This window comes from Lepidochelys kempii, chromosome 4, assembly GCF_965140285.1.
Source record: "Lepidochelys kempii isolate rLepKem1 chromosome 4, rLepKem1.hap1, whole genome shotgun sequence".
NCBI classification, from domain to species: Eukaryota; Metazoa; Chordata; order Testudines; family Cheloniidae; genus Lepidochelys; species Lepidochelys kempii.
Window position 1 is genome coordinate 19,045,306 of NC_136383.1, and position 14,623 is coordinate 19,059,928.

Consider the following 14,623-nt stretch of genomic DNA (forward strand, 5'->3'; position numbering starts at 1 on the left):
GGGTGCAGGAAGGTGCTCCGGGCTGGGACCAATGGGTTCAGAGGGCAGGAGGGGAATCAGAGATGGGGCAGGCTGTTGGGGCACAGGCAGGTGAGGGCTCTGGGGTGGGGCTGGGAATGAGGGGTTCGGAGGGCGGGAGGGGGATCAGGGCTGTGGCAGGGGATTGGGGTGTGGGGCAGGCTCAGGGTTGAGGGCTCCGGGTGGCGCTTACTGCAAGCAGCGCCCGGAAACATGTCCCCACTCCGGCTCCAAGGTGCGGCCAGGTGGCTCTGTGCGCTACCCCAGTTTCTCAGTTAAGGAGTTTGACAGACTGGGAGCTTGGTGATCTAAAGAGATGCTCTTTAAAAACAAACAAAAAAAAAACGGGCCATCAACTCATAAAATGTCCAATCCTGTGAGGTATTGCATACCTTTTGAAGTCAATGAGAGTTGAGGGCAATTGGTACCTCACAGCACTGAGCCCTTTATGAGGTGATGCCCTCATCTTTTTAGAGAGAATCTTCACATGCGTTTGGTTAGTACCAACTGCTATGTGGGCAGGGCAGATTGATTAACTCATTCAAATTTTGCAGTATTTCCATATTAAAATAGTTTTTAAGTTTTTCACCCTTGATAATTCAACAAATATACACACATGATTACCACAGATCTTGTAATACATTTTTAAAATCTTATTTAACCAGCTCTGTCTGTATATCTCTTTGCCTGAGAAGCTGGTATTTTTTTTTAGAGCATATGGATAATTGTTCCAAACATTTTTTTCCCCCAGTTTCTCCCTGTATCTTATTCCTGTTGAAATGACCTTGGGACAATCTGTGTGGTTTAACTCTTCCGTGTGCTTTATTTTCCCTTTTTGGCAAGTGAGGCATATCACAAAATACAATCCCTTACCATTGATGACATAGCTGGAAGGAATTTTTATATGCTTTATATTGCTCTGTATGATTCATATTCATTAGCAACAAAACACCAAGAGCCAATTTAGAAATACTTGCTGTCACAAGCATGAGTCAGAAAATATTTTACCTTTTTCTTTTGCGGCACGGGGGGGGGAGGAAGTATTTCCACTCCATCCACCAGAATCAATCTCATGTCATTGGGAATTCTTTTCAAGGAAGTTGAAGTTTAGATTAATCAGCTATGATCTGGATTTGCATGTTGGGATTTTTAGTATTTTTCTTTTAACATTAGGAAATCAAATTTAGCTATGTTGGCCTGCACTTTTACATGTGTATGTAGAGTCTAAGTGGTGGTGATTTGCTTTCAACAGGGAGAAGCGGAGAAAGAGACTGATAAGAAGAAAATCAAGTTGGAGAAAGAAACCAAATCGTTGTCTTCAAGTTACAGAGACGCCAGTAAAATGAAGTGAGTATAAAGATGCCAGAAAAAAGCGTGAACTTGAGCTCTTTTTAAAAAAAAGGTTTTGGTGAGGAGTGGCTTCCCCTTGTCTCCCTGCGAGGATGGTATTGCTTAATGTGCTGTATATGCTATCTGAAATACAATACGGTGCAAATTTATCTTTACAACTTGCTGCCAACAACATATGCACATACCTTTAAAATCTGGATTTGAGCCCTTTGGGATATATCGGGCTGTTTTGTTTCTTTTCCTTGCTCTCCTGGTTCCTTCCCATCACCTTTCCGCCTCAGCAATCATTTTTATTTTTTGGAAGCTGTGCATGCAGACTTTATACTCCTACTCAGAGCAGTTTTTTAAAATCAGGATTGCAGTGCTTTACAAACAATTAAGGCACATAAACCCTCTGTGAAGTAGGATGGCACGGAACCCATTTTACTGAGGCAGAAAGCAATGAAGTAACTTACTCAAGATCACACATGACAGTTAGCAGGTACAGCAGGACAGAGAACCCAGAAGCTGTGATTGCCAGTCCCCTGATTGACCAATAGCTCTGTCCTTAGAGGAGAGGCTTCTGGCATGCTATGAACTGTCTTTGCACTCTAAGACTCCAGTCAAGCAAAGCACTTAAGCACACGCTTAACTTTAAGCACATGATTTCTATGGAACTATGAACATGTTTAAAGTTAAGTTTGTGCTTCAGTGCTTTTTTGGATCAGGGCGTAAGTGGCTCACCTAATTGTGCTACCTTGTCTAACTTTTCTTGCTTAGAAGAATATTGTGAAGGTTGTGATAAAGAACTTGGTCATCTAGCAGCCTCGGATTTCCTTGATGTCTCTGGTTTTTGGCTTGGTTCTGATATGGAGGCCACAGTTGTCTTGTTAGTGGTGATCACCTAATGATGGACAAAAATCGGGTGTTACTGCTGATACAATTAGGTCTGTCAGCCGTCTTTGATACTGCTAACCATGTGGTTTTGGCAACTTGCCTACAGAACCTAGCTGGGTAGACCGTGTCTATTTTGAGAAGTCCTACTCTTTCCCGTCCGAGAGGTCACAGTTGGTGGTGTTGGATGACTGAACATGTGTTCTAAGTGGCTTGTGGGTTCTGAAGGGCTCTGTTCTGTCACCCTTTGCATATGTGAGGCTGCTGAGGAGAATGGGAAGATGTGGCCTGTGCTGTCTTCCGTACGCAGATGACATGCAACTTTCTGGCTTTAATCACACCCAGATAGTGCAGTGTCCCTCCTTTTCTCAGTGCATTGCCAAGATCGGGACTTGGATGAGAGTAGACTAGCAAAAACCTTATCCAGAGAACAGATGTGCTTTTTGGTTTGGAATTTGTTCCTACTTCCATTATTAGGGCAGTTGGTCCATCTTTTATCCAAAACATTCACAATTCTGGGGTGTGTCTTGTCAGAGTTCCAGCTGGCATTAGTATCCAAAAATGTCGTCTTTCCTCAGCATCTGGCAGTATAGCTGCAACGTTTCTCTTAGATTTGCCAAAGTTATCCATGCCTTTGTAACGCCTCAATGCAATGGTTGCAATGCACTTTGCATGAGTGTAGATGACTTGTAGGCTACAACTAATACAGCCTGCAGCTACCCATCTGCTTGGCTGCATCAGCTGGAGGGGGCCTATAAAACCAGATCTGCACCAGCTGAAGTGGTGTCCTATTACTTTGAATTGAACCAAAAGTAATTGACTTCAGTCTATAAATGTCTTCATGGCTTGGGTCTAGCTATCTGAGCAGACAGCTTCTCTGCAGGGAAAACACTAAGGCAATTGATATTGGGTGAGGTCTTTGCGCTGACAGTCCCTACATTTAAATGTCTGGGTGTTCGCAGCAGGGCATTATTAGTGGAAGGCCTTCGGTTCTGGAATGTGCTTCTGCCTTGGGCCCAACAAGAGCTGGAGTTTCTTTAGGGCAGAGATTCTCAAGCTTCATTGCACCACGACCCCCTGCTGACAACAAAAATTACTACACAACCCCAGGAGGGGGGATCAAAAACTTGAGCCCACCTGAGCCCTGCTATCCCAGCCAGGGTGGGGGGCCCAAAACTGAAGCCCAAGGGCTTCAGCCCCAGGTTGGGGGCCTGCAACCTGAGCCCTGCCACCCAGGGATTGGGCCCTGGGTGATGGGGCTCAGGCTTCGGCCCTGGGCCCCAGTAAGTCTAACACCAGCCCTGGTGACCCCATTAAAACGGGATCATGACTCACTTTGGGGTCTCAAGCCACAGTGTCATAAATATAAAGGGAAGGGTAAAACCCTTTGAAATCCCTCCTGGCCAGGGGAAAGCTCCTCTCACCTGTAAAGGGTTAAGAAGCTAAAGGTAACCTCGCTGGCACCTGACCAAAATGACCAATGAGGAGACAAGATACTTTCAAAAGCTGGGAGGAGGGAGAGAAACAAAGGGTCTGTGTCTGTCTGTATGCTGGTCTTTGCCGGGGATAGACCAGGAATGGAGTCTTAGAACTTTTAGTAAGTAATCTAGCTAGGTATGTGTTGGATTATGATTTCTTTAAATGGCTGAGAAAAGAATTGTGCTGAATAGAATAACTATTTCTGTCTATGTATCTTTTTTGTAACTTAAGGTTTTGCCTAGAGGGGTTCTCTATGTTTTGAATCTAATTACCCTGTAAGATATCTACCATCCTGATTTTACAGGGGGGATTTCTTTATTTCTATTTACTTCTATTTTTTATTAAAAGTCTTCTTGTAAAAAACTGAATGCTTTTTCATTGTTCTCAGATCCAAGGGTTTGGGTCTGTGGTCACCTATGCAAATTGGTGAGGCTTTTTATCCAACATTTCCCAGGAAAGGGGGGGTGCAAGTGTTGGGAGGATTGTTCATTGTTCTTAAGATCCAAGGGTCTGGGTCTGTAGTCACCTAGGCAAATTGGTGAGGCTTTTTACCAAACCTTGTCCAGGAAGTGGGGTGCAAGGTTTTGGGAAGTATTTTGGGGGGAAGGACACGTCCAAACAGCTCTTCCCCAGTAACCAGTATTAGTTTGGTGGTGGTAGCGGCCAGTCCAAGGACAACGGGTGGAATATTTTGTACCTTGGGGAAGTTTTGACCTAAGCTGGTAAAGATAAGCTTAGGAGGTTTTTCATGCAGGTCCCCACATCTGTACCCTAGAGTTCAGAGTGGGGAAGGAACCTTGACACACAGTTTGAGGACTTCTGCTTTAGGGCATGGTACAAGGCCACAACTTGTCTCGTCTCCTGAAGGAGATAGTCGAATGGGTTGGTTTTTCATTTATTTTGGTGTTTTCTTTTGGACTCCAGTCATTAAAGATCATGGGGCCAGATTCCCTGTTCCACTCCAGATACCTTATACCATTTTGGCAACCCAAAGAAGCTGCAAAGGTAGTGGCCAGTTAAGTGAGGTTTACAGATGAGGTACACAGCTTCTAAAGTTCACTGGTTTTAAATCTGGCCTGCGATGATGAGAGACGCTGCAAACTGATTGTAACTAGGGCTGGCCCAAAGATAAGAATTCTGTTTTCCAAAAAGTCTCTGATATTTGTGTCCATTCACATTGGGATGAAAATGAAACCTCATGAAAAACAAAAACACAACACCTCAGAATGGCCTATAATCAGACCTAATGCCTGATTCAGGGCAGGAACTTCAACCAGGGTGTCACATTCTAGGTGAGTGCTCTGACCATCAGGGTACAGAGTCAAACCCCCCCCCCCCTCATTTTGCAATGGAAAAATGTTTTGTCCAAAAGTTCCAAACTAGCACTAGTAGTAACCTCATTCTCTAACTACAGAGCAAAACTGGTAAGTCCCTGTCCCTTGAACAGTGGTCTCTATTTCAGCAGTTATGTGCAAGCTAATTTAACTGGCTAGTCTTCACTTCCGCTTAATTTAATGAAAGGATATGATCTGAGGTAATGAGGAACCCTATCTGATGTTAGGGACAGAGAATGCATTCTGCAAAATAAGGAAGAAGGCCAGTGCTGTGGTAAGCCACTTTGAAAAAACAACGTGCTGTGGTAGCTTGCACCATTCCCGATGTCCTTTCTCAGAGATTCTAGTCTCTCATAAATCCACGAAGAAGGAAGAAATGGGAAGGTGGCTATGTTGCAGGGTGTTGTGAAGGCCAAGACTATAACAGGATAGAATTCTGAAGAACAAGATAAATTCATGGAGGATAGGTCCATCAATGATTATTAGCCAGGATGGGCAGAGATGGTGACGCTAGCCTCTCTTTGCCAGAAGCTGGGAATGGGCGATAGGATGAATCACTTGATGATTACCTGTTCTGTTCATTCCCTCTGGGGCACCTGGCATTGGCCGCTGTCGGAAGACAGGATGCTGGGCTAGGTGGACCTTTGGTCTGACTCAGTATGGCCATTTGTAAGTTCTTATGTTTGCTCTTCTTAAATCCCAAGTCATTTAGCTGTAACATTTTCCTCTGATAACAAACCTGAAATTTTGTCTTTATTGCTGCTTCAAATATGATTTTCCTGCATGTTGTTGACAGTTGAGGACAAGTTTTCTAAATCTCCAGAAAGTCCCTAAAGTTTCCTCTTGCTTTTAATGGATTCTTTTTTAATTCGTCATCTCACATTTCCAGAGTCATCAGCTGAATAAACAGAATCATTACACCATGTAATTCACTATTTTTTTAAAGCACTGTATTATATACCATGAACGCCCTAAATGGTAAGTTCATTTTCCATCTCCAGAGTATCCAAATTTCCATGCGAGACACTGAAGAAAGAGCTCCTGCTACCACCACCTCTGCCACCAATGTCTACTGCGCAGCCTGCCCAGAAGCCAGCCAAGATGGCACAAAAGAGACACAAGGGTGAGAGCAGCACCTGCAGCCAGCTGCCTGCCACAAATAACCGCACTGCGAAGAGCAAGAGCAACCACAAGGATTCTTCATCCTCCAAGCACAGGAGAGCGGAGGGGAAGCATTCTGAACATTCTAAAAGCAACAAACTAGGTGTAAGTTGTTAATGGCAGAGCTTTTCATTCTAGCAGTGAGTGTTCTACAATTTCCTTCCGCAACATTATTCTCTTTTCCTTCATGTTTTTAAAGGACAAGGCATGTGAATGAGTGACGCTATGGGTTTTTAGACAGTGTTTTGTTTTTGTTTTGTTTTTTCTTGGTTCCTGTGAGTCTGTCTAGCAAAATCTTGCTGACCAAAAATCAGCATGCTCTCCCCTGGTAGAAAAGCAGAGACTAGGGTGTGAGGTTTCTGATTACTCACGAAAGCTTATGCTCAAATAAATCGGTTAGTCTCTAAGGTGCCACAAGTCCTCCTTTTCTTCTTAAGACATCATTGTTTATTACAAAGTAGCCTACTTGTTTGTTGTTTGCAATGATTTGTATGTTAAAACCCCAGATAACAAAATAAAGCAGAGATTGTGCTATAGCGTCTTTGCTTTTTCAGTGCGTTTGCTAATTTTACTTGCTCATTAACAAAATGCACTACTTTGGCCTAAGTAGTTAAGTTATTTATATTACCTTCTAAGATTTTGCTGCTCCAGAAAAAAATGCCTTTGAGGCAGGACATCTGCTGGTCGAGACTTAAGTTATCCAGCAACTTCTGTTGTGCAGCAGGGACCTGAGCCAAAGCCCAGTGAAGTCAATCGGAGTCTTTCTGTTGGCTTCACTGGACTTTGTAACAGGCCCTCGGTGACCTGTGCGGTTAAAGGCAGTTAACTTGATGCTTTCCATAAAGTTTCCCATCGGCCTTCACCCTACTAGTAAGCAAATAATAAGGAGGAGTAACAAATGTAAAAGATGGTGCTTGGGTGATAGGACCACATTTTCAGTCAGGGCCTTGTTTTTGACCAGGCACGTTTGCAGGCACAATAGTTGCATATGCAAAATCAGTCGGTTTAAAAAAAAAAATTTTTTTTACTTGAGCTCCCTTTAAAAAGCAGGCCCCTGTTATTGAATAGGACCTGGGTTTGTGCTACTATGTATTATTTCTAAAATTGTTCTACAGTAGAGCTGGTGAGCCTTGTGGCTAGAACTGGATGTTTTCAGGTTATAAAAAACCCAGTTACATTGCCATTTTTATGTGGATGGATAAATGTAATCTGAGCTTTGTTCATTTGTTTGTTTTTTAGAGGGTGTGTGGGCAGTTGCTCTAGCCAGCTTCAAATGTCTGTTTTGTAACTCTGCTTTTCTGGAATTTCAGCAAGTAACTTAAAATCAGCTACTGTTGCCTCATACCCCAAGGTTAAGCTAGCAATGGGTCTGAGTGGATAACATGGGGTAGATTTTATTTGTACCAGACTTCACTGAGAAAACAGGGTTGTTATCAGTCTTAGTGCTCTCTTAGCTCACTATGTCATTGTCCTGCTAAATACAGCTCTAGTTTCAGTAGCAAGGGAAACCTGTTTCTTAATTTCTTCCCCTCAGGAAAAATTCACGTTGTGTTGAAGATTACAAGCAGTAATATAAGAAGGCAAGTTTCCTCCTCCTCTACAAAAAAGAGAGAGAGAGAGAGAGAAAAGAGAATATATTCTGAGACTAAATAATCATTTTCTTTTTTAATTTGGAAACCCAAAGCTTTTAAAACTGCTTTTGATTACAAATTCCTTGACCAGTTCTTCTCTGCATGATGACTTCCCAGGGACCTTCAGGAGATGGCAAAAACCCTTTCCCGGTGCCTTCTTTGCCAAATGGTACCTCCAAGCCAAGGAGACCTCAAATCAAGTTTGAAAAGTAAGGTTTTTCTTTATATCCTCCTTTCCTTCATACTGATCGTGTCATCTTCATTGTCCTTTGAGTACCTTAACTTTGTGCCAAACATAAACTTCTTCCTGTCCATTTCAAGACTCTCTGCATAGTGATACCCCTGCTTAGATCTCCGTTCTCACTGCCTCCTGGAGTTGTACCCTTCTCTGTCACTTCTTATATTTCCCCTTCTGTTTAGACTTACTTTCCTTGTATCCACATGCTCTCTCTCTCTTCAGATCTCTCCTTAAAATGTACTTCTTTCATGTGTGGTAACCCAGCAGAGACTTGCCCTGTTTTTTATTTAAAAAAATATTTTTTTGCTCCCATTTTCTTACGGCTCTAGTGTGGAGGGCAGCCAGTGTAGAAATCACACATCATTTGGCAAGGAAATCACCCTTCTTGAGAAGTGCCTTTGTGTGCATCAGTGAACATTGTTTTTATTTGGCTGAATTATGAGACTTTGAAAATTGCACTTTACCCTTGAGCAGTGCGATTCGTGTGCTTTTTAGTTCAGGCTGAGAGTAGTCTGTGCAGAGCCCTTCTTATTTCTCTGTTAGTTTTATGAGTACACAGTGAGCTGTACACACTTTGTACAGCAAATACATTAGTCTAATGCATGTAGGTGTATGTGGCCAGAAGCATGCTTTATAAAATGTGCACTGAATAAGGCAGGGTTCTGTAAGAGCCCCGGCCTCATTCACTGTGTATCTTGCATCCAAAGGAGTTTAATGGACCCTGTTTGTCTGGCATACCTAGAATAGTGAATGGTACTACGAAGTGCTGCACATGTAAACCAAAGACTGTAGAAGAATATGTATGCTGTATTATATTTGAGAAGCAAGACAGGATAATGCAATTAAATTAATGCATATGCGCAGGAAGGCAGAGTTAAACTTGCCCTTGCAACATAAAATAGAATTTTCTGACTTTAGAGTACCCAGGAGCGGAACCTGAACATTCTTCTAATGTAGCTTTTGATGGAATACGGGCCATCCTGTCTATTAGATTTAGACTGTAAGCTCTTTAATAAGCAGGTACTTGACTTCTGAGCATTGCCAAACAGCCTGACAGTATTCAGTTGGTGCTGATTGTAATTTTTTAAGTAATCAGCGTAGCAGCCCATACAGCAGTTACAGCGTCTTTGTGATGTGACATTAAAAATGATACTTACTCTATCTTTTTGTTTTGTCTCTCTCTCTCCTCTCCCTCACTCCTAATTCAGACAACATCCAATGGAGTATCACATAGAGGAGGCCAAAAGACTGAAGCACAAAGCTGACACAATGGTAAGTCTGGGCCTTGTGTGGTGGAAGTGTTAAAAGGTTTTCTAAATAAACCTGCTTACTTATGAAGGTTGGCTTTTTGCACATGTCCCGGATCACAAAATAAAAGGAGCTTATATCAGTGTTTGTTCTTTCCTTCCCACCTAGCCTTCTGTATCTATTGGTCAAGGTACAACCTACTGCTCTTGGGACACATGCCAGGAAATCCTATCTTACAGGGTCAGCGGGTTCAAAATCGATTAATCCTGTGTTAAATCCAGCTGTCACGTTCAGATCTAGTACACACGGGAGTATGGACAAGATTTGTTTGTATTATTCCCAGTTAAATGAAGATCTTGTCACATTTTTTTTTTAGTGAACATGGCTTGTATCCACTAAAGGCAGAGCTATGTCCAGATTTAGGTCCTTTGACCAGATGTAGAAAATGAATTCTGTTTTGCAGTACTCAAAGTTGATATGACCATGTTCACCCCATACACGCTGTACAAGGTTAGCAGGTCTGTTTGCTTCCCAAAACTGTCAGAGAGCAGATTGAACAAGCAGTTTTAAGACAGTCTACTGTTTGAAAATATAATTATACTTCTCGTAAACAAGATTGAAATGAACTCTAACTGTGATTATCTGGATTTCTCAGAGGTGTGGTTTGTTTAATAACATGCATACTAAACATACGTTTTGTTCATTGTGATGGTATAATCAAGTAACAGGAGCATTTGTCCTCTGTAATGTATCTGTAAAATCAAAATTCAGGGATTTATTTGTTTTGTAACTTTTAGACGCTTTTGCTAAAATAGATAGACTGGAGGGATCTAGCTAGTTTCTTTCATCTCTGGAAATCCTTTATAAAAAAACACTACATGGACCACAAGTGAAAATTACCTAGGTTCTATCCTCATTCTAATTTCTTCCTACTTTAAAAAATCTCAGCATTATTTTTTAAGATCCCTAGAGTATTTTGCACCATTTAAATTAAATGGAAACTGACAATCCAAATCCTCTAGATGGTTTTTGCCCTGGCTCTAGCTAATGCTTTTAAGGCCTGTTTTTTTTTCTCCTGTTGACAATAATGGAAAAAATTCCATTTAATTCAATGGTGCAAGATCAGACACTTAGTCCCTTAATTTCGCAGAACCAATTTCGATTTGTGTGTATATTAATTATGCCTTTTTATTATTTTATTCGAGCCACAAAACTTTTGCGCCTAAAAATTAAATAGTGGGGTGGAGGGAGGATGGGGTAATAAGAAATGAACTGGTAAAACGTAGTGGATTAAGAAGAAAACACACATACTAAACAGTACATATTGGGTTAAGTATCCATGTATTGGTTGGTTACGCATGCAGTCTGACATAGTATAACACATCCTCTTGCCCTTTTCAGTTTTACTCTGTCCTCTTAAAATTTGCTGTTGTATGGTCTATGGTCTCATAACAAGTAAAATTATATATTATATGTCATGTTTCCCTTCATATTCTGGAAAGTTGCTGAATATTCTAGCAAGTGCCATGCACTGCTGAAGGTGTACTGTAAAATGCATGAAAATACTTGCACACTGTAACAGAGGGTGAAATAAATATTTGACGCAGACACACATTTTGTGTGTGTGTGTGTTGAAAGCACTGCTTCTGGTGTAAGGTACGTTATTGCCAACATCAAGCGCTCTAAAGTCATGAGGCTAGCACTTAGAAACAATGATGGACTTAAACGTATTTTGTAAAATGTCATATTTTTGGTTTCTCTTTATTTCCTCCTAGTTTCTGAGCATTTAGGGTGTGCTCGCTACACATTTTCAAGCTTTTCTCTGTAATCATGAGGGCTAGAAATTTGCTTTTAAAAACTAAAAGCTGAGATTCTCAAAATCTCTTGATTCCAACAGCTTGGGGTATCAAGACCATTCCAAATATCTTGAATCTCACAATGGAACAGCAAGAGTTGGTAACACTAGCGAAGCAAGAAGGAGAAGGGAGTTGGAGGTCTGACAGACACGGGTCTATGTAATAAATTTAAGAATACTGATACATAACCTAGTTACTGAGAGAGACTGTATAACTTATATTGGGGTAGTGAAATGTTTATTACGTGCCTATAATGCTCAAATCCAGTGGGATCTATGCTGGAAGACAACACAATGGCTTCTCAGTTAAGAACACCCAGGCACACCTTTGAGAGAATGGGGCATGCTGTTAGCTTTAGGGATCCTGTACCCTGTCTTCAACAAGTTGCAAGCCTTGTTTTGCCAAAGCTGGGAGCCTGGAGATCAAAAGTCTAAGCAGTTGAAATGCCCTTCTCGGGAGAAAGGAGGTCAATTGTCAGAAGCTGTTGAGGGAGACAGGCTGACACACAGAGATTCTGCAGAGGGGTTTCTCTGAAGGAGTCGGGCCTTCCCAGTTCCAGGGGATGGTAAGACTTAGGGAAAAGTCGGTATGTGTACAGACTGGTTTATTGTTATATAAGGTGTTTTTTTCCTTCTGAAATACTTTTGTTCTAATAAATAATACTTTGCATTGAGAACGCTGCCTAGTCCCTGGTTACCACTACCATTGCTTCTGAAGGGAGCAGAATCACAGGGTCTAGGCAGAAGTTAGATCTGCTGAGGTAGATCATAGGGAACTGCACCTAGGACCCAGTCTGAGAATGGAAGAATCTCATGATTCTGCCTTCAGAGTGATGATGGTGTGATGTCTGAGACCTGAGTGAGATGCCCCCAAGAGACCCATTAGAATAGGAACTGTGACAGGATGACAGGAGATAGGAGGAAACTGGAGTCGTGATGCAAAGCAGCTGTAAACCTATTTTAATCGTCCAGTATGCTCTAGTTGCTTTGTGCTGCTCCAGAGTAGCAAAAATAAGTCCTATTTCTCCAATGATTATGCCCAGTACAGAAAATACTTAATAAAATAGCGTTTTCTTTGGGTTTCTTGCTTACAGTGCATGTATGATATTTTTAATTGAAAAAGAAACCAAGGCAATTCTTTGGGGAAAAAAATCTGTTAAAATGAAGTTAAAGTTGAGAGTGCATGTCAGTAATTTAGGATAAAATACATTTCAGGGATGTTAGTTATCTCAGACCAAGCTGATCACAAGTGTACATAGCTGCAAAAAGTGCCTTCACAACAGAGGACAGGTATGACAACGGCATGTGCAAATACAGGTACATTAATTCATGTGAAATTGGGTATTTGGATTTCAACATTTCGTTCTGATTAGACGTTTTTGCAGATTAAGAAAATCCACGGAACTACTTTTCTGTAAAATGCCATGACGTAAGTGCTTGCAAGTAAAGATAAAGGCAGCATTTTCTTCCAATAGCAGGACAAATTTCAAACCATATGAAAAACCTATTTTGTAGGGTATTTTTCCAAATACATAATTTGAGAATAAAATGAGGTTATGATGTTCCAAAAGATTATATAATAGTGTTGATAGCAAGCAAAGTACCTATTTATTGCTTAAAATATGAATATATGTTTGACACATGTTCTCTTTAAATAGGCATATCAAATTCTAGTGGTGTAGTGGTGTTACATTTTCTGGGCTCTCCCTCATTTAGAATTGTTCTTCTCTTTTCCCAGGGTGGTCTTGCTAAAAAGACACTGGAGAAGAAGTGTGATAGCTGTATTATTTTGTATGACTATTATATGTGTTTCAGTTTAGCTGCTGGATATTGTTCTGGCTGACTGCACAAAGTTAAATCAAAGGAGGCTGCAGGGTGGGAGACAACAAGCAGGAAACAAAACAATGACAGAGATAAGGTACCTCAAAGGAGAATACCAAGAGTCCTTAAAACAACAATGGGTGAACCAAACACTGGAAAATACCTCCCTGTCTAGGGTGACATACCCATTTTTCCAAGGCCAGAGACTAATGTCAAAAGAACACTAAGGGCTTGTCTACACCAGGCAGCTAAGTGTCAGCGTGTGTAAACGCTCTTTGTCGGCACTTTTGTTGACAAAATACTTCCAGCCGCGCAAGCAGCAAAACTTTTGTCTTGGGGGGGTGGTTTAAGTACCCGTGAAAGACAAAAGTTTTGTCGACAACTTGGCAGTGTAGACTAGGCCAGGGGTTTTAGAGGCTCTGGGCTTGAGAGGAAGAGTGGGGGAGCAGGCCACAGCTTCTTAGGGGGAGAGACTGACATAGGCAATACATGCACCATGGCTGTGGAACTAAGGCAGAGGCTCTGCAGGATGTGCCTGAGACAGCTGGCTCACCTGAGCTTTGAGAGGGGTGGTGAGTTACAGGCAAGTCCCAGACATGTGGGCCCTTTTGTGGGTTTAACCCATTCTCCCTACATGCTGTTGTACCTTTGGGCACATGGACAATTCGCCTGTTTGGAAGGAGCTGTTTTGAGTCACTTTAAACAGATGCTGGTCACGGGCATATAGAGAAGAGTGTCTTGCGGGTACCAATTGCAGTTGGGCCTGTCATATTAAGAGAGTTGGAAATTGGGGGGCTGCCACCCAGAGATCCAGTCCAAGAGTGTTAGGGTGAAACCTCGGGGAGAGGTGAAGGTAGTGGTGCCGTCAGTCACCAGAGGTGATATAAGGGAGTATAAGACACTGCTTTTCCTGTAACCCTGGCAGGATGGTGTGACTGGGGGCTGTTGTAGCTGGTGATCCAGTCTTAAGTGGTGTGAACTGCACAGTTCCACTCTGAAGAATGCAGGTTGAGGCTGTCGTTGGAAAGAGAGCCCACGGGGGAGACTTGTAGGAGAGAACACAGGTGCAGCTCACCTCTTAGATGTCACAGACACTTTTTCTGGGGTCAGAGTTGGAACTCTTTGGGTAATGTTCTGAGGCCAGACTCCTCTCTCTCTCCCCCTCCCTCCTTCCCTCCCAACCGTGCATACCTAAGCAAAGAGAAGTCACCAGATATGGCAAAGAATGAATGAAGAACCATAATTTTTCTTGTTGGCTAACCATGAGCACCTTCTTTCCAACAGACAGACAAGGTTGCAAAGGCATTTCAGTACTTGGAGGCTGCCCTTTCCTTCATCGAGTATGGAATTGCTATGGAATCTGATGCACTAACACCAAAATCAGCATACACCATATTCACAGACACCATAGATCTCCTTAAGTAAGTGTAATGCCATTTCAGTGACACAGCATGGATTTTAAAAAAGTTTTTCCCATTTATTATTTGTATTACATTAGTAGCAGGGGCCCCTGTCACGATCGAGGACCCCGTTATGCTAGGCACTGCATGAACACTGAATTAAAAGACTGTCCAGAGAGCTTACCATCTAAGTATACCTCTGAATTTCACTCATA

At 42.0% G+C, this 14,623-nt stretch overlaps 1 protein-coding gene across 9 annotated transcripts in view; it reads left to right on the top strand.

Moving 5' to 3' along the window:
* Positions 1 to 14,623, top strand: part of AFF1 (ALF transcription elongation factor 1) — a 167,801-nt gene that overhangs the window by 138,270 nt on the left and 14,908 nt on the right. For 6 of the 9 annotated variants that reach the window (XM_073340610.2, XM_073340611.2, XM_073340615.2 and 3 more), the window contains 5 exons: positions 1,271 to 1,365; positions 6,056 to 6,320; positions 7,964 to 8,055; positions 9,293 to 9,356; positions 14,293 to 14,429. In XM_073340610.2, coding sequence (XP_073196711.1) covers positions 1,271 to 1,365; positions 6,056 to 6,320; positions 7,964 to 8,055; positions 9,293 to 9,356; positions 14,293 to 14,429 — 653 coding nt within the window. The other 3 variants (XM_073340616.2, XM_073340618.2, XM_073340619.2) reach the window with 3 other exon arrangements.